At 60.4% G+C, this 21,602-nt stretch overlaps 3 protein-coding genes and 4 non-coding genes across 9 annotated transcripts in view; 1 reads left to right on the forward strand and 6 right to left on the reverse strand.

The window, feature by feature from the left end:
* The first annotated feature begins 760 nt into the window (after positions 1-760).
* Positions 761-3,384, forward strand: LOC142087126 (C-signal-like). The gene is made up of 6 exons (XM_075160943.1): positions 761-898; positions 1,345-1,396; positions 1,632-1,819; positions 1,904-2,062; positions 2,168-2,278; positions 3,271-3,384. Exons 1-6 carry the CDS (start codon positions 761-763, stop codon positions 3,382-3,384), a joined length of 762 nt encoding a protein of 253 aa, XP_075017044.1.
* Positions 3,385-4,846: 1,462 nt separating this feature from the next.
* On the reverse strand, positions 4,847-10,639 carry IL34 (interleukin 34). Its single transcript, XM_075160944.1, has 7 exons — positions 10,549-10,639; positions 9,202-9,539; positions 8,992-9,095; positions 8,628-8,705; positions 8,360-8,533; positions 5,434-5,572; positions 4,847-5,342 (listed from the first exon to the last, which is right to left on the reverse strand). Exons 2-7 carry the CDS (start codon positions 9,227-9,229, stop codon positions 5,323-5,325), a joined length of 543 nt encoding a protein of 180 aa, XP_075017045.1. The 5' UTR covers positions 9,230-9,539; positions 10,549-10,639; the 3' UTR covers positions 4,847-5,322.
* On the reverse strand, positions 5,647-5,717 carry TRNAG-GCC (transfer RNA glycine (anticodon GCC)). The gene has a single exon. It is a non-coding gene; the product is annotated as a tRNA-Gly (tRNA).
* Positions 6,422-6,492, reverse strand: TRNAG-GCC (transfer RNA glycine (anticodon GCC)). The gene has a single exon. It is a non-coding gene; the product is annotated as a tRNA-Gly (tRNA).
* Positions 7,250-7,320, reverse strand: TRNAG-GCC (transfer RNA glycine (anticodon GCC)). Its single transcript has one exon. It is a non-coding gene; the product is annotated as a tRNA-Gly (tRNA).
* Positions 7,929-7,999, reverse strand: TRNAG-GCC (transfer RNA glycine (anticodon GCC)). The gene has a single exon. It is a non-coding gene; the product is annotated as a tRNA-Gly (tRNA).
* A 3,101-nt stretch (positions 10,640-13,740) lies between the features above and the next one.
* SF3B3 (splicing factor 3b subunit 3) overlaps positions 13,741-21,602 on the reverse strand; it is a 29,939-nt gene continuing 22,077 nt past the window's right edge. Inside the window, exons 20-26 of one of the 3 annotated variants that reach the window (XM_075160947.1) lie at positions 21,000-21,156; positions 19,443-19,568; positions 18,092-18,304; positions 17,051-17,149; positions 16,456-16,599; positions 15,671-15,775; positions 13,741-14,639 (exon numbers count right to left, since the gene is read on the reverse strand). In XM_075160947.1, coding sequence (XP_075017048.1) covers positions 14,499-14,639; positions 15,671-15,775; positions 16,456-16,599; positions 17,051-17,149; positions 18,092-18,304; positions 19,443-19,568; positions 21,000-21,156 — 985 coding nt within the window. In that variant the 3' untranslated portion in view covers positions 13,741-14,498. Of the gene's footprint in view, positions 14,640-15,670; positions 15,776-16,455; positions 16,600-17,050; positions 17,150-18,091; positions 18,305-18,333; positions 18,841-18,913; positions 19,040-19,442; positions 19,569-20,999; positions 21,157-21,602 lie in introns of those variants that run through there. The other 2 variants (XR_012675335.1, XM_075160948.1) reach the window with 2 other exon arrangements.

The following is a 21,602-nucleotide window of genomic DNA, read 5'->3' on the forward strand; positions in this document are numbered from 1 at the left end:
TTGGGGTTGGGGGGGCGGGGGGGGGGGTTCTCTTATTTTGTACAGAAAACAAAAATTCCTTGGAAAAGAAAAAAAAAAAAACCAACAAAAACACCAACCTGTCTTTCAACCGCAGTAACTTTTCTGGTGCTGTTGTTAACTTGGTCCTTTTTTTTCGTTTGTTTTTTTAATTTATTTCCCTTCCGTGCTCCCGCCTCTGCCGCCGCTTCCCCCGGTGTCGTCCCCCCCCCCCCCCGGCAGGTTTCTTTCTCTTTCTTTCATCCCCTTTTTTCTTTGAATTTTTTTTTTTTTTAATTTTTTTTTTTTTTGGATGGTAATTCCCCTCTTCCCCCCCCCCGCCCCCGATTTTCATAGTCACTGCTACAAGTAACGAATGCACTGTGAAGATTCCAGTATTAATAAAGGTTGTACTGTAATTAATAGCCTCGCCTGCGGTCCTCTGGATGTGCTGGGGTCACCCCAATAATGGGGGACAAGTGAGAAGGTCCTGTCACCCTTTTGGGGGTGCCCATGGCTTGGCAGGGGGGTGGGTGCTATGGGCTACGGGGGGGGTGAGACATCCCCATGGTCAAGGTGATGGGTGACCCCGGGATGCAGAAGATCATCCCACTGCCCCACCCCCTCGGGGAAAGGGGGTGCAGGCGGTGCACCCCACCACCTCCACCCATCCCGGCAGCACCCGCGGTGCCGCCACCCGAATTACCAGCAGGATTGCCAAACCTCGCCGGGGCGGCACAACCGGCTGCGGCGGGCGGTGGGGATGGAGGGGCTCGGCGTGGGCAGCGTCCTGCTGACCGGCTGCGACGGGGGGCTCGGCCTGGGGCTGCTGAAGGGCTTGCTGGAGCAGCCCAGCCCCCCCCGGCACCTCTTCGCCGCTTGCCTGGACCCCCAGGGGAAGGTAGGGGGGTGCTGGGGAGGGGACGGGGGGGGGTCAGCCCCGGGGTGGGCTGGGAAACGCAGAGCCTGGGGGGTGCCACCATCCCCACCCAGCTTTGAGCATCAGCATCCCACCCTGTGGGCACGGAAAAGTACCTATATTTATAGATATTTAATTATTTTGCTACTCTCGGCATAGATAAGTGCATGGCGGGGGGTGTCGGGAGGGGGGGTTGCCGGCAGCGGCCCCCCCCCCACCGGGGACATCGCTGCCGGGGGCTTTGAAGCCGGCGAGGGCTCCGCCGGGCGCAGAGACGCAGCGACTCGCCCTGACTCTCTCCCAGCGGGGCTTGTCCAAACCTGTCGGCCGTGGCACACGGGGCCGCCCGGTTCCCCACCCCGGCACGGCGCAGGGCCACCCCCCCCGCCGAGCCCCTCCGCCTGAGCCACCCCCCTTTCTCTCTGTAGGCCATCAATGAGGTGGCTTTGGGCTGCTCCAACGTCGTGGTCCTGCCTCTAGGTAGGTGCTGGGGCTGGAAGGGGATGAAGCCTCTTGGGATTTAATGGCACCCATGGGTGGCTCCTGGAAATGCCACCCAAGCAGGCGGCTCCCTCGGTTTGGCTCAGCCCAACCAGGTCACTGCCGGGACCAGGAGGATGCTCGGTGACCTCCCACCATGTCCTACAGCATCTTGCCTGGGACATGGTCCCCCCCCCACCCCAGCACATCCCCAAGCCCTCCTGTCCCCTTGCAGATGTGACAGACCCCAACAGCATCAAGGCAGCGGTCGGGAAGGTGCGGGAGGAGGTGGGAAGCGCCGGCCTCAACCTCCTGATCAACAACACCGGCACCACGCGCCGCAGCACGCTGGCCACCGAGACGGCGGAGAACATGACCCTGGTCTACACCACCAACACCATCGGGCCCCTGCAGACAAGCCAGGTGAGGCCACACGCACCTGCCTGCCCCAAATGCTGGGGTGGGGGAGGAAGAGGAGGGTGATGCCCGAGCGCCTGTCCCCCGCAGGCGTTCCTGCCTCTGCTGAAGGAGGCGGCCGAGGCTGAAGGGCAGCGTGAGATGAGCTGCAGCAGAGCTGCCATCGTCAACATCTCCAGCATCCTGGGCTCCATCGAGGTGGCGGAGGCTTGGGAGGAGAGGCAGGACGTCTGCTACCGCTGCAGCAAGGTACCGCTGTGGGGAGAACGGGGAGGAATTTGGGGGTCACCTTCTGTGGGTGGCACCTCCGGCTGTGGCACTGCCAGCTCGTGACGGTGGCTGTTGTGCCCCCAGGCTGCTCTGAACATGCTCACCAAGTGCCTGGCCCTGGAGTACGGGGGCAGCGGGATCCTCTGTGTGTCCGTGGACCCCGGCTGTGTGACACCTCCCTTGGGACGGGGGACGGTGAGTGACGGGAGGTGCACGGCCACCCTGGCTTGGCAAAGTCCCACAGGCATCCCTTCCTGGGCCATCGCTTCCCGGGGGCATCCCTTCCCTGGAGCATCCCTTCCCAGGGGGTATCCCTTCTCTGGAGCATCCCTTCCCAGGGGCATCCCTTCCCAGGGGCATTCCTTCCCAGGAACATCCCTTCCCTGGGGGCATCCCTTCCCAGGGGCATCCCTTCCCTGGGGCATCCCTTCCCAGGAGCATCCCATCCCAGGAGCATCCCTTCCCAGGGGCATCCCTTCCCCAGGCATCCCTTCCCTGGGGCATCCCTTCCCTGGGGGCATCCCTTCCCTGGGGCATCCCTTCCCCAGGCATCCCTTCCCAGGGGCATCCCTGCCCAAGACCATCCCGTCCCTCGACGTCCTTTCCCAGGGGACATCATCCCTCCCCAGGGCCATCCCCTCCCGCAGCCCCCCCACCTTCCTGCACCACCGCAGCCAACTCCGCCCTCTCCCCCCAACCACCCGTTTCCTCCTTATTTTTTATTTCCTTTCCCATCCCAAGCGCCTGTCGGCAGAGGGCACCCCGGCCCCGCGCTCGGCTCCGGCGGGTGGGCTGCGCCCGGGGAACTGCCTCACCCCCAGCACCCCCAGCACCCCGGGGCCGTCATCACCCCGGATTCACCTGAGGGTGCCGGGGGCGGGGGGAGGCGGGCGAGGTGGGAGCCGAGCAGCCTCTTGCAGCGTAGCCGGGCTCACCCCCGCGCTGCTTTGCGGAGCGCACAAATGAATCACTTTTTTATTAGGAACTGTAAAATCAACCTCCATCGTTATAGCACCCTAATTAGGGATGATTAATTTGTGCGAAGCTGCAGCCCTTGGCTGCTAGAGCATCTCCAGCCTCTCCCAACCTGCCCCGGCCGGAGCTGGCACCCCCCTGCGCCCGGGGCTGGGGCTGGGGGGGCGGGGAAGGGGCTTTGACTGATTTTTTTCACCCCGTGAGTCCGGCAGGGCCCGGTGACGGTGGAGGAGAGCGTGCGGGGCGTCCTGGGGCTGCTGGCCCGGCTCTCGGCCACCAGCAACGGCACCTTCTGGGACTGGAGAGGGCAGAGCCTGCCCTGGTGACAGCAGCGCCCGGCCACCGAGCTCAGTAAAGATAATTAATTGCCATTTCCAGGCTCGCTCTGGTTCTGTGGGGTGAGAAGCCCCAGGGATGCCGCGTTGGGAAGGATCCTCCAAGCATGGTCCTGCATCCCGGTGCCAGGCTCTGCCGGGGCATCGCCTGGGGCTGAGGGATCCCCCCGGGCATCCTCACGCTGCCCAAGGGGCAGGGCTGGATCTGGCCCCACTCCCCGGCCATAAGCCGTGCTGGCTGGTGGCCTGGGGGCACCCCAGACAGCCCCAAAGCCGTGGGCATGGGGCACCCGCACCGCAGCCCAGCTCCCACCCTGCTGAACCCGCCTCCCCGAAAGCAGTCGGCCTTTCCGTGCCCGTCCCGAGGATGCTGTCGGGCTTTTTTTTCCTGCTGGTTCAAAGCCAGCAAAGGCTTTTCCTTTTCCAGCAGCTGAGGGTTTCACAGCGGGAGCATCTCCCAAGCCCTAGCGTGTCCCTAGGGACGTCCTTTGGGACCTCAGCACCGCGCCCTGGGCCGACCCTCCCGGCATCCGTCCCGTCCCACGGTGTATCACGAGATACTGCAAACGGGCTCCGATCCCCCACGGCGTGAGAGCATTTCCGTGGCTGCTCTCGGTTGACATTTTTGAAGCTGTCCCTTGAAAGAAGGACCGGGGAAAAAAAAAAACGGTCACAACATCTCAAGTGGGCACTTGGGCTGGAAACACGGGGCTTCGGCACGCCGGGAGCCCAGCCGTTTGCCGCGGGCATGCTCTGGGAAACCCGGCCGGGGTCATTTTTACCGGGGCAGCTTCAGCTTTCCCACGATAGAGGAGCACGGGGGGACTGTTCCCACGCTTGATGGGGGGGTGGGAGCTCAGCCCCAGGGGCTCGGGCAGCCCCAGGCGGGGCCCTGGACCACCCGGGGGCTATTGGTTAAAGCCAGCAGGGATGGGTGAGGGGGTCCCTCGAATTAAAGCCCTTTCCCAAGTGGCTTTATATGGTGGGCTTTATGTGAGCTCTGCGTGGGCTTTATGTAAACACGAAGCATCGCTAGGCGTGAAGGGGGGACGAGGAGGAGGAGGAGGGGGAGGAAGAGGAAGACATTGCACCCGCTCGTGCTGCAGTGCCCACAGCCTCACCTGCACGCTCTCATAGACTTGTAATCCTAAACAGCCCGCAGCAAGGAATGCAGCAATTAAGGGCTATAATAGCTGATTAAGGTAATTAACTAAGCTGGGAAGGGGGGAGGCAGCCGGCCAGCCCCCAGCCCCCCCCGCCCGCCGCCCGCACCGCACCGCCAAGCACAACAAACAAATCCAGATGTTTTCTTGCCGGGGAAGCAGCCGGGGCTGATGGAGTCGGCTCGGCAGGCAGCAGCTCTGGGGGGGTCCCTTTATCAGGGCGAATATCTCCCCCGCAAAGCCGAGGGAGGGCACTGACACCCCAAATGAGGAGGCAGCGGAGGCAGCTGGGGTTCTCTCTGCTGGTCCTTTATTTCGGGTAAGGTTGGAGGCTCCCGGGACCCGGTTGGAAGCTGAGCTGCAACGCTGAGCGCTAGAGAATTACCTGGTGTTTAATGAAAGCTGAGGAAAAAATACAAACCGAGAGGAACCGGGCGATGCCCTCGCCCCCGCTGCGGGCAGGGCAGGGCCGCGTGTGTCCCCCCCCAGCAGCTGCCTGCCCATGGGGGGGGGGGCTGCATCCGAGTCCCCCTGCCCGCACCCGTGCAGAAGGCGCCTGGCATTTCGGATGGGGCTGACCCCGTGGCCGTGCACAGTCCCAGGGTCCCGGAGCGGGGGGCGTTTGGTCCCAGAGGCGGGTGGCGTTTGTCCCCCTTTGCACCTTCCTTGAGGAACCCCAAGGGCTCTGCTGGGGGGGGCAGAGCAGAGGCAGCATCCTGGGCCCCAGGGCAAAGAGAAGGCATCGAGCGAGGGGTCTTCTGCGGCATTAGGTGGACTCCCACTGACCTGGGCAGAGGGGACAAGTGTCAGCGGGTGGGACAGGACCCCCACACGTGGCACCTCTGTCCCGCAAGGTCCCCACCCGGTCCCCACTCACAGGGCGCTCCGTAGAGCATCCGCATGACCTTGAGGCAGTTGTCCAGCAGCGCCTTGGGGCGCACGGCCTTCCTCCGGCTCTCGGCGCCCGCGCTGTGGACCAGCTTCACCAGGTCGGCCACCACCGCCTCCACGTCCGTCTGCAGGGACAGGTCACCCGGGCGTCACCGAGATGTCCCCTCGGGGACACCAGGGTGCAAAAAGCTGCAGCTGCTGCATTGGCCGGGAATCGAACCCGGGCCTCCCGCGTGGCAGGCGAGAATTCTACCACTGAACCACCAATGCCAGATGTGGGGCACCCCCCGGCCCTGCCCCACGGCCCCACACCAGCGGGGGGGAGCAGCAGGAACAGGCACTGCCAGCTGTGACCCCCTGGTGAGGGACCCCAACAGACACCTCTGATACCGCGGATCAAGCTACGGGAGCGCCTCTTCCTGCTGCCTCAGACACCCCCTCCAGCAAGGGGGGTTGTCATTAGCCTTCAGAGTTAACACTCTGACGAGAAGACCAGACAAACCTCGCTCTCTCCTCAGAGAGGCTGCAGAACCTGTCCCATGGCAAAAGAACAACCCAGCCACACTTCGGGTCCACCCTGGAACCCCAGCTGTGACAGGCCACCCCCATCCAGCACCCCAATTGTAGCTGCCTCCGGGGTGCAGCGGCACCCCCCACTCCCAAGCAGCCCCCATTGTCCTGGGCCAGGGACCCTCATTGCCACCGAGCTGGGGACACCCACTGCCACTGAAAGGCAGGGTGACTCACTGCCACCAAGCCATGGACACTCACTGCCACCAAGCCCCCAGGCAGCTCCTGCCACAGGCCCTCGGGAGTCACCAAGGGGCGCTGGCTCCACTCTGCCCCAGCCAGCGATGCCACCCCGGGGGGGCGATGCAGATGCCGGGGGGGTGGCCAGGGGAGAATCTCTGGGGTCCTCTCAGCAGCCCCCGTGGTCCCCCCGAGGACACCAGGGTGCAAAAAGCTGCAGCTGCTGCATTGGCCGGGAATCGAACCCGGGCCTCCCGCGTGGCAGGCGAGAATTCTACCACTGAACCACCAATGCCAGATGTGGGGCACCCCACGGCCCTGCCCCACGGCCCCGCACACAGTGGGGGAGAGCAGCGGGGACAGGCACTGCCGGCTATGAACCCCCCAGGGAGAGACCCCAACAGACACCTCTGATGCCACGGGAATGCCTCTTCCTGCTGCCTCAGACACCCCCTCCAGCAATGGGGGTTGTCATTAGCCTTCAGAGTTAACACTCTGATGAGAAGACCAGTCAAAGCTCACTCTCTCCTCAGAGAGGCTGCAGAACCTGTCCCATGGCAAAAGAACAACCCAGCCACACTTCGGGTCCACCCTGGAACCCCAGCTGTGACAGGCCACCCCCATCCAGCACCCCAATTGTAGCTGCCTCCGGGGTGCAGCGGCACCCCCCACTCCCAAGCAGCCCCCATTGTCCTGGGCCAGGGACCCTCATTGCCACCGAACTGGGGACACCCACTGCCACCAAACCAGGGACTCACCGCCACTGACCCAGTGTCCTCCACTGTCCCTGAGCCAGGGGCACTCACTGCCACCAACTCAGTGCCCTTCACTGCCACCAAGCCCCCAGGCAGCTCCTGCCACAGGCCCTCGGGAGTCACCAAGGGGCGCTGCCTCTGCCCAGCAGCAGTGCCACCCCGGGGGGGGCTGTGCACCCACACAGGAGCCATAGCAGACAGCAGTACCAGGGGTGCCCAAGGGAGCAACTCTGGGCCCCCGCCAAGGGCCCCCCAGCAGCCCCCAAGGTCCCCCCAGGGTGCAAAAGCTGCAGCTGCTGCATTGGCCGGGAATCGAACCCGGGCCTCCCGCGTGGCAGGCGAGAATTCTACCACTGAACCACCAATGCCAGATGTGGGGCACCCCACGGCCCTGTCCAACGGCCCCGCACCCAGTGGGCGGGGGGAGCAGCAGGGACAGGCACCGCCGGCTGTGACCCCCCCCAGTGAGGGACCCCAACAGACACCTCTGATGCCACGGATCAAGCCACGCGAGCACCTCTTCCTGCTGCCTCAGACACCCCCTCCAGCAATGGGGAGTTGTCATTAGCCTTCAGAGTTAACACTCTGATGAGAAGACCGAGCTTGCTCGCTCTCTCCTCAGAGGGGCTGCAGAACCTGCCCCACAGCACAGGACACCCCAGCCACACTTCGGGTTCACCCTGGAGACCCAGCTGTGACAGACACCCACACCCCCCCAAGCACCCAAATCCGGCTGCCTCTGGGCTGCAGCAGCCCCATCGGGGTGGCAGAGGCTTGGGAGGAGAGGCAGGACCTGCAGCAAGGTCCTGCCAGCGGGAAAACAGGGATGAATTCGGGGGTCACCTTCTGCAGGATCCCCCCTCCGGCCATGGCACTGCCACCCCATGACGGTGGTGGTGATGGTCCCCTTCCACTACCCCCCCCCAGCCCCGCCGGCCCCCCGGGAGGGGTTGGAGGCATGAGAAAAAAGTCAGGTTGCATTGGCCGGGAATCGAACCCGGGCCTCCCGCGTGGCAGGCGAGAATTCTACCACTGAACCACCAATGCCAGATGTGGGGCATCTCCCGGCGCTGCCCCACGGCCCCGCACCCCGGGTGCCAACCTCTGCCCCCCAGCATCCTGCCCACGCCGGCCCTCCCACAAGACCCACACAGGGGAGGGTGCTGTGAGCGCCCGTGGGTGCGTGTCCTCACAGCGCATCTGTGTGCCGTGGGGGTGCGTGTACCGCTTGTGCAACCCCACATCCGTGCGTGTGCCATGTGAGCACGCAACACGCACGTCTGCGGGCACAGGCACTGGGTGCTTGCACGCTGCGAGCGCACGCAGCACCCATGCAAGGGGTGTGCAAGGCTGCGCGCGAGCATGCGGCCGGGCTGGGGTGCCAGGGGGGCCCCGGGGTCTCCCCACCTGCCGGTACTTGCTGTACTCCTTGCCCAGGGCGTCGAAGAGCTGGCACAGCTCCTGGGTGTACTTCCAGGACGGGTGTTTCTCCGGCAGCACCTCGCGGATCTGCAGCACCGCCTGGGAGCTGACGTGGAACCAGAGGTACCGCAGTGCCGCCTCCGACACCATCCTGTTGCGCTGCGGGCGAGAGGGTGCCCTGGGTGAGACCCACACAGCCCCCGTGGTCCCTGGAGTGTCCCCATCACAGGGCTGTCCCCTGCCGCCGTCTTACCAGGCGGGTGATGTTGGACGGCCTCAGCACCTCTTCGTACTGGACCTGGACCGTGTAGTCAATGGGGAAGTAGTGTTTCTGGAAAGGCGGAGAAGAGGACAGGGGCTGGCAGCAAAGTGACGGGGACATCCCTGCCAGCCTCGGTGTGACACCGGGGAACCGGTGGAAAAGCCCTTTGACGCGGTCAACCCCCAAAGAGGCACCAGCAGAAGCAGCTCTGGGCACCGTTTGGCACAAGTTGCTCCCAGTAAAAAAACCACCCCTTGCCAGCACCCGGTCCCTGCCCTCCCATGTCCCCCCCACAGCAAACCCGGGCCCTGCAATGCCACATGTCCCCTCACCCCCCTCCAAAACGGGGGGTTACCATGTACTGCAGGCGCATCTCGTATTGCAGCTTGTCCTGGAGCAGGCGGGTGAGCTCGCATTCGCCCGGCGCAGCAGCCTCCAGCCCCATCACAGTCAGGACACCTGGGCAGCCGAAAGCGAGCGGTGTCACACCCCCTCCCCCGGGGACACCCACTGGGGTGACCCCCGAGGCCATCCCACCCCCCCGGGGTCCCCAAGCTGTACTCACAGAGGACGGCCGCGTAGCCCTGCTGCATGTTGACGGCGGCTGTCGGCGGAGCCCCGGGCTGCACCTACATGGCCGGGGCTCACCGGGAGCCTCCTGGGCAGCGGTGCACGCGGCGGGGGGACGAGGGACGGGCGCAAGCCCCGGGCACTGGGCTGCTCTCCGGTAGCCCCCGGCGGTTGCCCCCTGCCATGGATGGGGGGTCAGTCCCCCTCTCCGGCCGTCCCCGCTGGCTTCTCCTCTCCAGCTGGCTGCGGGGAGGCAGCAGGTCCCGGGGCCATCACAGGGTGCCGGCAGGGATGCGCTCCGGGGGGTGCGGGACCCCCCCTGCAAGAGGGGATCTGGGGGGAGAGAGCCCCAGCTGCAGCCCCAGGGCAGGCGGGCGCCCGAGCTGCAGCCCCCAGGGAGGGCACCCGCTCCGAGCCCCGGGGGCTGCGGGACAAGGACGGCCCCAGGTGAGCCCCGGGTGGCCCTGGAGGGCTATGGGTGGCCGTGGAGCCCTGGGTGCCTGTGCCCCACTCCGGGCAGGGCTGCCAGGGCTTCCCCCGGCACCGCCCCCGGGGGATTTCCAGGGTGGGGGGGGCCCAGCCCGGCACCGTTATCCCAGCAATGAGTTTGTGCGGCCTCAGCAGGAGCTCACAGCCAAGGAGCCAGTGGCCAGCAAAGTGGCCAGCCTATCCCACACTGGGTCCCCACGGGGAGGGAGGCGTGTCGTGTCCCCACACCCATGCGAAGGGGGCTGTGCCATGTCCCCACGCTGTCACCTGACGGGAAGGGGACCGTAGCGTGTCCCTGTGCTGTGTCCTCCACAGCATGTCCCCACGCGAAGGGGCGTGCGTGGTGTCCCCGCACGGTGTGGCACAGCCAGAAGGGCCCGTGTCCCGGCGCAGAAGGGCCCCTCCCGCATCCCCACACCGTGTCCCCGTGCAAAGGGGGCCACGCCGTGTCCCCACGCCATGTCCCAGGGCATGGCAGCCGTGCCATGTCCCCACGCCACGTCCCAACACGGGGGCCATGCCGTGTCCCCACGCCGTGTCCCCACGCCGCATCCCCACGCAAAGGGGCCATGCCTTGTCCCCCTGCAAAGGGGGCCGTCCCATGTCCCCACACCACGTCCCCACGTGAATGGACCTGCGTGCCATGTCCCCACGCCATGTCCCCATGCAAACGCAGCCGGGCCGTCTCCCCACACCGTGTCCCCACGCGCGGCGGGGGGGGGGGAAGGAGAGGCCGCGCCGTGTCCCCACGCGCGGCCGTGCGTGACCAGCCGCAGCCCCCCGCCGCAGCGCGGCCGCCCCCGCGCGGACCCGCCCCCACGCGCCCCCACGCGCGAGGCGCCCGCGGACCCACCTGGCGCGGCGCGCGGGGCCGCCGGGCGCCGGACGCGTCTCCCCGCGGGCGGCGGCGGCGGGGCCGTGCCCGCGCTTCCCGGCAGGCGGGCGGGGGGCGGCGGCGCGGGGAGCGGGCGGGGCGGCTGCCGGGGGACGGGCGGGGAGCGGGGACCGAGCGACCGCCCCGCACGGCCCGGCCCGGCCCGGCCCGGCGGGGACCCGCCCGCCCCCGCCCTGCCGCGGGTGCTCGGTTGCCCCGGCCGGGTGTCCCCGGGGTGGGCAGCTAACCCGGGTGGGTGTCCCCAGGGTGCACAGATAGCCCAATCGGGTGTCCCCAGGGTGCTTGGCTGCCCCGGATGGGTGTCCCCGGGGTGCTCGGCTAGCCCAGGTGGGTGACCCCAGGGTGCTCAACTTACCTGGTCTGAGTGTCCCCAGGGTGCTCAGCTAACCCAGATGGGTGTCCCCAGGGTGCTCAGCTTACCTGGTCTGAGTGTCCCCAGGGTGCTCAGCTAACCCAGATGGGTGTCCCCAGGGTGCTCAGCTTACCTGGTCTGAGTGTCCCTAGGGTGCGCAGCTAGCCTGGGCTGGGTGTCCCTGAGGTGCTTGGCTGCCCCGGCTGGGAGTCCCCAGGGTGCTCAGCTAGCCCAGCCAGGGGTCCCCGGGGTGCTCAGCTAGCCCAGCTGGGTGTCCCCAGGGTGCTCAGCTAACCCTCCTGGGTCCCTCCCTGCTCCTTGGGGTGCTTGGCTACCCCAGTGAGATGCTCCCCAGGTGCTTGGCTGCCCCAGCTGGGTGTCCCCGGGGTGCTCGGCTAACCACGCTGCATGCCCCCTCAGGGTGCTGGGTCAGCCCTGCAGCGTGCCCCCAGGGTGCTCCCCCAATCCAGCTGGGTGCCCACATGCTCCCCAGGGTGCTTGGCTAACCACGCTGCACACCCCCAGGCACCCCGGGGTGCTCTGCTCCGCCAGCACCAGCACCCCCAGGGCGCTGGGCTCCCCTGGTTGGGTGTCCCAGGGTGCTCGCCAGGCTGGGCACCCACGGGCGCGTTTCGGGGCACTCAAAGCGGGCGTCAGCCCGGCGTTTCCCGGCACGCGCCTGTGCGAGGGCCGCGCTGCGGGCAGGGGAGGCTGCCCAGAGCCATCTCAGAGGGGCTGGGGGATCCCTGGCTGTCCCCAGGCCAGCAGGACGCCCGCTCCCTCTGGCCCAAGCCCCCGCTGCCTTCTCAGAACATTTCGGGGCTGAACCCCCGCCAGGAGCAGGGGGCAGGACACTGTCCTCCCCCCGCCACCCCAAAAAGCCCCTTGGGAGAGCTGGCTCCCTCTGTGCTCCAGGCTGCCGGGCGTCCGAGGGGTCGGCGAGAGAAACCAGCTATCAAAGAGCGGGTCAGCGCTCCCAGGGAAACGCGTGGGAAGGAATGCGCTTCTGCATGCGAGGAGAGCGCGCTGGGATTCCCCTGGCATGGAGTCAGGGCCATGGCCGCTCTCCTGCCAAGCTTCCCCCCGGCCCCAGCCAGCTCCTGGGCACAGCTCTCGCCTCCCTCCCAGCTCCGGGCAAGATGCTCAGCTCCGAGCATGGAAAGAGCTGGTCCAGCTTCTCACCCAGGTGTCCGCAGGGATTTTGCCCGCATCTGCTGCAGGCGTTAGAGGAAGCCATTTAATAGCATTCCCTGCCCACGTAGTCATCAGCTTGGCAGCCGGGATGGGGCGAGGAAGAGAAGGGAAAGCGCGGAGCTGCGCAGCACGGTGCTGGAGGCGGTTTGCCCTCCTTGGCTGCGCCGGGCTGGAAATCACCGCTGGTGCGAGCCCAAGGCAAACAGCCCCCGGTGCGTGGCACCGGCCCCGGCAGCTTTGCTCCCAGACGGCAGCAGGAGCCCGGCACCCTGCAGCTGCAGGGACCCGGGGAGACCCCTTGCTGGGAGAAACCCCCCTCTCCCCAGGGAGGCTGGTGGGGCCCCAGCTTGGAGCCCCACAGGCAAAGGGGGTGTGGGGGCTCGGCCAGCTCCCAGCACAGCCCAGCTGCTCCTCCAGGCTGGGGCTCAGCCCCTCCCAGGCTTTGCCTTGCGCTGGAGACAGGTTATTCACACAGGCCCGGCCAAGAAAGCAAAACCTTGCGCTGGGAACCAGTTTGGGAACACCGAGCCCCCCCGGGTGTGATTTCACCCAGAGGACTAATGACACACGGAATGCCAAGTTCTGCTGGGGCCCTCCTGGAAGCGCTCCCCGATCCGGAGCAGGCGTCACACCGTGGGGGAGGACGAGGGGATGGGGAATGCCGGGAGCACTGGGTGGGCGCCCCGTGTCCGTGACAAGCCACAGGCTGGACCCCCCCGCCTTCAGCTCGTGTATTTACCGCTCTCCTGGGGCAGCCGTCCCCGGTAAGGTGCAGGAAGGGAGCACAAAGCCCTTTACCCCCAGGAGAGGACGGGTGGGGCCAGCAGCGGTGGCCGGGTGCCACATCGCAGCCCAAGGGTGCAGCCCTGGGTTAAGCTCCTGCCAACACGGTCCCGCAGCAACAAGCCGAAGTGGGAGAGCGGCGAGGAGGGCGCGCGTTCACCCTCACCCCACGCAGCAGAGGAGGAACGCGGAGGCTGTTCGATGCGAGTGCAAGCCCTGGGCAGGCAGCAGCGCTGGCTGGGGAGGGGGCCAGGCCCCTCCGTGGGATGCCACGCATCGAGGGAGGCCTTCGGCTCTGCAGAGACAGACCTACTCACAGGAGCAAGCCAGGGACCAGAGCCGAGATGGGGAGGCAAGACCGGGAAGCACCTGCTGCATGGCCGCGCTCTGGCTGCGACCCTTCGCAGGCAGAAACACCTTCCCCCAGCCGCTGCTCCTCCCAGAGTTGCAGCTGCTTTGCAGGGCAAGAGAAGGAGCCTTTAGCGGCAGCCATGCACTGCAGAAACAGTAGCTGGGGGAAAGACCCTTCCCTCCCAGCCTTTCTCCACGCACCCCGCTTTGCGTGCGTCCCGGCGCTGGAGAGCGGCAGCTCTGGCTGCAGGACGCGCTGCCGGGCTCGGGGCCAGCTCCAGGCAGAGCGGGCAGGGGAGGAGGGCGGAGAGGGGCTTGCAGGCCAACACCTGCAGGGCCGCAGCACGGCTCCACGTCCACGCAGGGCGCGGGGTCGAGGGTGTGCACGTTTCTGTACTCGTCCTGCGCCCCTGCTGCTCCCGCCAGGTCAGCAACAGCTGCTGCGAAGGAGAGGAGCCCCAGAGTCAGGGTAGTTAAAAAAACCAGGCTTTTATTCTTCATGTGCTGCTCACAGTCACAGCTTGGAGACACCGCTCTTGCCAAAGTTATTATGAAACAAATCAAGTCCCAGACTCAGGCCTCGCTCTTCCCCACCCCCAAGAGAGTCAACATTGTACAAAACTCTATTTACAGGGAAAACAGAAATGGTGAGTCCAAAAACCCCTTGCAATTCAGAAGGAAATGTTCAAGACAAGTGTGACAGTTATGCCCTCCACACAGCCAGGCTTCCCACCGGCTGCTCCCAGGGCTGGTGGAAGCCCAGAGCTTCTCGCCACCGACTACTAAAAGGAGCCTGGTAATCCTGAGTCACGCCACAGCTGTCTCCTTTACCAAAAAGCTGGGAAATTGCAAAACCCACTCGATCTTACAAAGGCTCAGCTGAATCTGCGCTACAGGGCCTTCTGCAAGGCCAGCACAAGACACCCTCAGGCTCCCTCATCCTGAAGGGAGAAGGGGGCCAAGGAGATGGGGCTGAGGGTCAGTCAGCCTGTGCCCTTCCTTGGGTGGAAGCCAGAACGTCAGGAGCCTTCACATAAGCAGCGGGATGTGTCGGGAGACCTAATATCTGATACTGCATTTACTGGAGTCACATTACTTTGAAACATAAACCAAGAGGAGCAAACCAATATTTAAAAAGGGAAAAAAAGCACACATTCCTCCTCCCAACTGTGCTTGGAAGAGCGTCCATAGGAGCCCAGCGAGAAGCTCTGCTCCCGCCAGCTGCCGCTCAGAAAGCGTAGCGCGTGCGGATGTCTTCCAGCTTCTTGGACACCTCGGGTGGGGTCCGGTCCAGCTCTTCGGCCACATTCTTCTGTTTGTTCGGCTCCATGGAGTTGAACTGCTCACACAGGTCCCCATCGATCACATTCTGGAGCGGCAAGGAGGAGAGCATTGAATTGACACAACACAGAGGCACTGAACCCTGCCTAAACGGGGAAAAATGGCAACAAACAGTTTGTTCCCAGGAGCTTCTTAATCCTGTCCGGGAAACAAGACCATGCTTGGTGACCTCATCTGCTGAATAGCAGCAGTTAGCATCAAATTAATTACTGGCCAGCTTGATTAATGAAAGAGAAACCCAAAAAGCCTGGGTGCAGCTAAAGAATCACACAAGGGAAGGGAAGACGGATCCGACTTGGGTCCAAGCGCTGTGCTGGGAAGGCTGGGGGAGGCTGTAAAAGATGACTGAAAGGCATCTTCAGGCAGGTGGGAGACATCTTTGAGATTGTGCATGCTGCAGATCAGCCTCAAGCTCATCGAGAACAAGAACACCTTCTGCGCTTGGACAGCTTCAGCTGCTGGGACAGTTTTCTGACTGATACCACATACGTTACTCTGGTAGCAGTTATCATATAGTTACTCTGGTCCAGTACTTTGCACCCTTCTGGTCACAGCATTTAACCATCGACACCTTCAAACACAGTTCCTCAAAAGGAGAAATAGGCAGGAACAGCCGTTTCTTATGAGATTTCCCTTTTCAATGGTGGCAGAAAAAATATATCCCCCAGGCAACACCCAGTTTGACCTAGCCACACAAACAGCTACGTAATGCTGCTTCTCCTGGTGGAAAAAGGAGATGCTGTGGCAAGTAGAGAAGTGCAGCAGCACCACCTCTGGGCTTGGGCCTCAAGACCAACCCTCAGAAGGCTTATTACAAGGGTTAAGAAACCAAAACAGACACGGTATTAAGTGCCAAGTACTGCTCTCCTTACAGAGTGCTATTCAGGAGCTCGCTTCAGTTCCGGCCACAGTCACTACACCAGCTGTGGTTCGCATTGCCCCAGCTTTCCCCACTGAACAGCAACCGTGACTTGCTTCTGCCAGGCCTCGAAGCAGTTCCGTGTCCCAGAGCAAGTCTCTGCACCCCATGACCAGCTGATCCTAAACACTTGGACCTACCTTCACCGGGAAGTAGTAGGAGCGGAAACTGAGGTGGTCTCGTCCACAAAGAGGAGGGTGCTCAGACCTTAAGTGCATTTCCACATGCTGGAAGAAGTCGTGATCCTGGGGAGAATAAGAGAACAGTTTGCTACACGTCAGTGCCACTGGCAAGGCAAGATGACACCCATCAGCCAGGTGCTCCTGCGCTGGCTGAAACACTGCCGTTACCAGGTTCTGCTAGAGCGGCCCTGCACACAGCAGCCAAGGTCACGGCCACCTCCTTCACTGGCTAAGCAGCCAACTGTGCCACCTTGGCCAGGATCAGCCTCCCAGGAACGGGAGCACGCAGCAGCTGTGCAGCTCGGAGGTACAGCTCAAAGAGCGAGTGTCTTGGCATCCGCTGCTCCAGGAGGCCACAGCAAACGGAGAGGAGAACACCATCTTCAGGACTTGAAGCATCAGATAGAGCTTACAGGCTAACCAAAGCATGGCGAAGGATCCCTCCTCATAGACACTAACTCACCCAAGAGCTCCTCTGGAGCACGAGCAGAATTGGAATAGCAGTGCAACAAGAAAAGCTCTCAACTCTTCACAGATCCAATGCAGGAGGAGGAGTTAACAAGCTCCTTCTCTTCCCCTTTGCATCGGAGCCCATCCCACAGCCACAGGCTCTCCTGCAGCCCATGTTTTCACGCACTGCAGAGCCCTAGAGTTACCCACAAGGGGTGCAGCACATTAATACACCGGCTGGGGATGAGCGCACAGAAAAGCGGCAACTCTGCATAATGATGGGGCTTGCTTACCTCATGGGAAGTGAACGGGACTAAGATTCCTATCCCCCCCGATAAGGTGGTATAGACAAGAGATTCAGAGCCTCCTGGAATCAGTGTGGTCTTCTGTAAGGAAAGCACTGTCTCTCCCACGTGGTAATTCATAATCACTTCAGCCTGGAAGTCAAGCACAGAAGCATGTTATTTTCTTTAGCTTATATAAAAGCATCAAAAGGCTTGAGAGAGGAAAGCAGAATAAATTCGGCCACCTGCTAGTTCTGAAACACCTTTCTAAAGAGGAAGTGCCTTCCACCTGTGACCAGATGGCAAAACTCAGCATGCCGCTGAATTACCCTCCTGAGCTGGACAAACGGATGCAAGTAATGAGGGAAAGCAGGAAAAGAAAACGAGCATGCTGCTTCAATCAAACATCACTGAATAGGCATTGGCCGTGATTTCAGAAACTGAATTTGGCTCCCAGTGACAGTGAAAACCGATCACCCACAGCACAGTAGATGTGTAGAAGCAGAACCACCAATACATCTCCTGGACAGCACTGCAGAGGACTTCATAGAAAAGCAGTGTATTCTTTTCCCAAAATAACCATGTGCTTCCCATGAAGCATTACCTTCTGCGATGCTCCGTTAAGAAGCCCCCTGTCCCAGAGAGCTTTGTTGCCTGTAGGATCCTCATCTACCTCATCATTGGTGTTGGGAGGCAATCTCACCTGCGTTGAAAGAGGAAAAAAAGAGTCAACGCGCCACAGAGAAGCAGCACATTATCTCTGGAGAATCCTTGTGGTCTTTGAAAGGCTGCTTTTGTGGACTCCACAAGAATCACTTTACACTTACAGCAAAATCGTCCATTTGCCCCTCCAACACGGCCTTTAGAGTTAAATAACTATGTTGTCAAGATCGATGGCCTATCACTCGAAAACATGGGCGGGACCTCATGACCGGCCTCTGCCTGGCCTGGCACTTGCAGATCATCCTGGGAGGTACAGTCAAAATGGTTTGAAGGTGGTTCCCGCTAAGGAAACAGTTTGATGGATGTGGGGCAGGAAAACCTAAGAGGATTTATTTGTGTGCATCGGCCAAATCCTGCAAGCGCAGTGTCTGACACTTGTTGAACTCTGCACTCCAAAGCACCCGAGCACGCTTCAGAAAGAGATCAAAGCTCTGGCAGAAAGACCATCTATTCTTTCCTCCTCCCCTGCTGAAATCCAGCCAAGTGGGGAAGTGTCAGCACTGACAAAGCCAGCTTTCGAGAGGAAGTGACAGAGAAAGCTAAATGCCAGCGATGAGGTTTAGCCAGGGAAAGAAAGAGTGATAACCCCGATGCAAGTTCTTATGGGCCCTTTCACAGTCACAAGCTTCACTTCAAGGCTTACTCACAGCCAATTTGGAGGCAGTTTCAGCACAAGTTATTGAATGCTTCAGAAATATGGTTTTTGACCTGCTGATGCTTTAACTTGTTTGCTTTAATGAACAAACTGATAAACTGCAGCCTTCCGCTATGACGACAGCTAGTCCCCCCGTAAAAACAAGTGAATGGTACAGGGCGTTGTCTCTAGCTAAGCAGATTCTCATTCTTTTAAGACGAATCATGGATGTTTTAAGGAAAAATATGTCGTTTCCAAAAAGCCCTGACTTCTTCGAGGCACACTCACCACGCAGATGTTGCCAAACTTGTCTGCTCCAGCCACAGTGTCATAATCCAGGAGAGTTGCTGTAGTGACCCACCGGGGATAAGTGTCATCAGCAAAGATGATGAGCTGGTTCTCATTCCTTTTGTAGCGCACCCAGATGAAACTCTCCTGAACATCTGAAACAATTACTCTGTGCCCAATGGTTTGGATCCCACAGATGTAGTTGGCAATGTGCTTTTGAGGGAGAAAGGACAAAACCTGAGTGCTTCAAATGGCAAAGCATAACCCATTAACTCTACCCTACTCCAGCCGAAACACTATTTCCCCCTGTGAACTACGGCTCACTCCCCATTTCCCATCATCCCCTCCAAAACTACTTTTCATTTCTGGCATGCTACAGCCCCAATCTAAATACACCATCAATACAGGGCCTTGCAACCTAACACCCACCACGCATCATTCTCGGCTTGCTGAATACGAGCAACGTCCAGAGAACAAGCACTGCTGGTGAGCCTACGAACTGAGATGGCAGGGACACTCCTGTAAGCAGGCGTTGCTTCAGCGTCCCCTCACTACTGCGGTCATGAAAGACCCAAGAAGGAAAGCTTCAATTTTTCATGTGAGTCATATTTGAGAGGGGTGGCGGGGCAGAAACACCACACCGAAAACCACCAAACAAAAAAAAACGTTCCCCTACAAGTTCCCAGTCTGCCTGTGAGCTTGCTGGAGTTCCTTTGTGCAGTAATGAGCAACCGGCACAGGTTCTGCAGCTTGCATGAGAGAGGGAGGAGCAGGCAATTAAGAATTAAAAAACGATGCTCTACAATTTATCTCCTAAAGTACCAGAGATGCCGAGCAAGAAGGATCATCTACTTCAAGGAGAAAATCCCCTTTTCAAGATTCTGGGGATCTGAAGAGGTGCCCATATGCATCCTCCAACTTCTGTCCCCAGCCTGCTGATCACTTAACCTAAGGAAACATTTCCAGCAGTTGTTTTGTATCTGGGTAAGACCTCTCACATTGGCAGCAGGTGGCCGAAGGTCTTGTACAGGCTTGTGAAACTCCTGCACGCATCCATTAACAGCCCGCGTTGAGCTGGTACAAAGAGGAACCTGCAGCATTACTACCTGAATGGTGATGGGAGAGAGACGTGTGCTCGGGGTGCAGCGGGGCAGCACAACAGCCCAGTCCAGCCAGAGCTGCCAACACTGCTCTAGACGCACGCGCCCAGCGCACACCAGCAACGTACAGACCCAGCTCTGGAGTCCAAGTGCGCAGACACTGGAGTAGCAGCTAAACCCTTGTTTCACTCCTGCTGCAAAGCGTCACTCGCTCCAAGTTAAGAGCCCCGGTCACGAACAAAAGCCAGTACCTTATTCTCACACTTCCGAAGCAGTTTCTTCTTGCCCAGGTCGTAAACGCGCAACAGCTTTCCAACTCCAATTAAGACTCTACCTTGGAATGGAGCAATGGCTGCAGGAACCTCCTCCACAGGGGTCTAGAGAGGGAAGACGACGACTGTGAGACCTCCATTAACAGAGCAAACCTCACACCAAGTTTCAGAATGGATTCAGCTAATGGTTCGGTTGAAGCTCGTGGGCCTGTGCCAATGCTTTCAACACAAAAGGCTAATCACAATCTTTTTCTACAGGAGGGGCAAAAGGTCAGTCCTCTGTAGGCCTTTCAACAGCAGCACTACCACACGTGGTGCTAACAGAGCTCTGGGTACTACACAAACAGCACACGGCTGGCAGTGCACCTTAACTGAAGTGCAGGACTGCTGTAAGAACCCCACGCTGGGCAGGCGGCAAAGGCAGGCAAGGATCTTGTTGCCTTGGTTCTTAGTTTTGCTTTATCCCCAGCAGAAAGATTTTATGCTTTGCCTAAATCCATCCAGATTGCCTGTTTTTAAAACAAAGGCATGAATCTAATTCAGCCATCTGCCACAGATGCTCTGAAGCTGCCACTGAAGAAGCGTTACATCTGAACAATTACAGTATGCCTACAATTCCAGTAACTCAGGCAGGGCTGAAAAATCGCCCACCACTAATCAACCCAAAAGGATCAGCCGCAGCAGAGACCGGGATCATGTAGAGAGCTTCCAGCTACAACGTTCCCAGCTTGGTTGCACTGGCTAACAGAAGTTACTTCACATCATCAGCTCTGTCAACTTCCAAGTGGGTGTTCAGTGGCACCAGAAAAGGCCCTGGTCCAGGACAGAACCCACTCATTGCATCAGGACCGTAGGAAGTGAATAATCCACAAGATTCCTTTCCACGTGCTCATCTGCTCAGATCTCGGCCATGCTGGAAGCACGTGGAAGAACAACAGAATTTTGTTTTAATGGAGTTCTGCTGAAACCTCGCTAAAGCCCCAGAGACCTGTCAAGCAAGTTGGTCACTAGGTGACTAATCATTTCTACACGCAACCAAAACAGCATCAGAGGAAAGATGACAGCTCACACCAGGTTCATGTGGCCAGCCAAGGACTGAGAGTCTTAGCACCAGGGCTCAAGTGACCCATGTATGAATTTGCTTTGTAAACAAGTGCTCAGAGCAGCTCTCTGAGCTCATATTCCAAAAAAGAAACAGAGCTGTCTCCCTCCCCTCCCTACCGGGGGCATAAAAAACACTGCTCCTTTCCCATTTACCCAATTAGATGGATAAGACTACAGCTAAGGCAAAGGACTGAGACTCTCGGGAGATCTGTGTTCAATTCTCAGCTCTGCAAAAGATGTCCCAAGTGATTTTGGAGGAGGCGGTTTATTTTCTCTGAGGCTGCTTCCAGTGTGTAACATCAGCATGATGATCTTGCCCAGGATTCATTAAGTACTGCAATAGCACTACAGCATTCAGGGTGAAATAACAGCTATTCCAATACTGCCTGTAAATGACCCCGTCACCCAAACAGGCCTCTTCATCCCTCTCACCTTGTGCAGAAACTCCAGCTTCTCACCACTATTCACCAGCTTGTACGTGTAGACAAATCCCCCAGCAACCGAGCGTGGGTTCAGAATCAGGTCCTTGGCAACTCCCACCAGCACGTACCACTCGTCACCAGTATTGGAGAACCGGCACACAGCCACGCTGGGGATGATAAGACATGCCAGGAGATCAGTGTGATCACGACACAAACCAACGCTGCACATACGGACTGGATTCCCCAACAGCACAACTAGCCAGGCAGAGATTTGGGCGCCCACCCTTTCAACACTGACATTTCATTTTCAGAGGTCAGTTTTCCTCCCTGCAAAAACGTTGAATGCAGATTCCTTCATTCTTTCACACTCCCCATATAAAAAGATGTGCCCCAGCTGTCACATATGCCCAAAGCATTGGTTTTACGCTTTCACAGGCTGGACACGGCCTAGCAATGTGCAAAGCTCCACTAGAAGCTGTTTTTCAAAGGCTGTTCCAATTTTGACATGTACATATAACTTTCCTCATCTTCCAGTGTTATTTCCTGCCCGGTGCCTAGCTCAGCCAGGTTGGGAATCTTGGACAAAACAAGACAGAGTCAGCCTTTTGGACTA

Source organism: Calonectris borealis, chromosome 12 (genome assembly GCF_964195595.1).
Source record: "Calonectris borealis chromosome 12, bCalBor7.hap1.2, whole genome shotgun sequence".
Taxonomy (NCBI): Eukaryota; Metazoa; Chordata; class Aves; order Procellariiformes; family Procellariidae; genus Calonectris; species Calonectris borealis.

Coding starts and splice junctions, on each gene's coding strand:
- LOC142087126 (XM_075160943.1), top strand. CDS start 761: ATGGAGGGGCTCGGCGTGGGCAGCGTCCTGCTGACCGGCTGCGACGGG. Junction 899..1,344: donor GCCTGGACCCCCAGGGGAAG/GTAGGGGGGTGC, acceptor TTCTCTCTGTAG/GCCATCAATGAGGTGGCTTT. Junction 2,279..3,270: donor CTCCCTTGGGACGGGGGACG/GTGAGTGACGGG, acceptor TGAGTCCGGCAG/GGCCCGGTGACGGTGGAGGA.
- IL34 (XM_075160944.1), bottom strand. CDS start 9,229: ATGCAGCAGGGCTACGCGGCCGTCCTCT. Junction 8,706..8,991: donor AGATGCGCCTGCAGTACATG/GTAACCCCCCGT, acceptor CCGCCTTTCCAG/AAACACTACTTCCCCATTGA. Junction 8,534..8,627: donor CGTCCAACATCACCCGCCTG/GTAAGACGGCGG, acceptor TCTCGCCCGCAG/CGCAACAGGATGGTGTCGGA.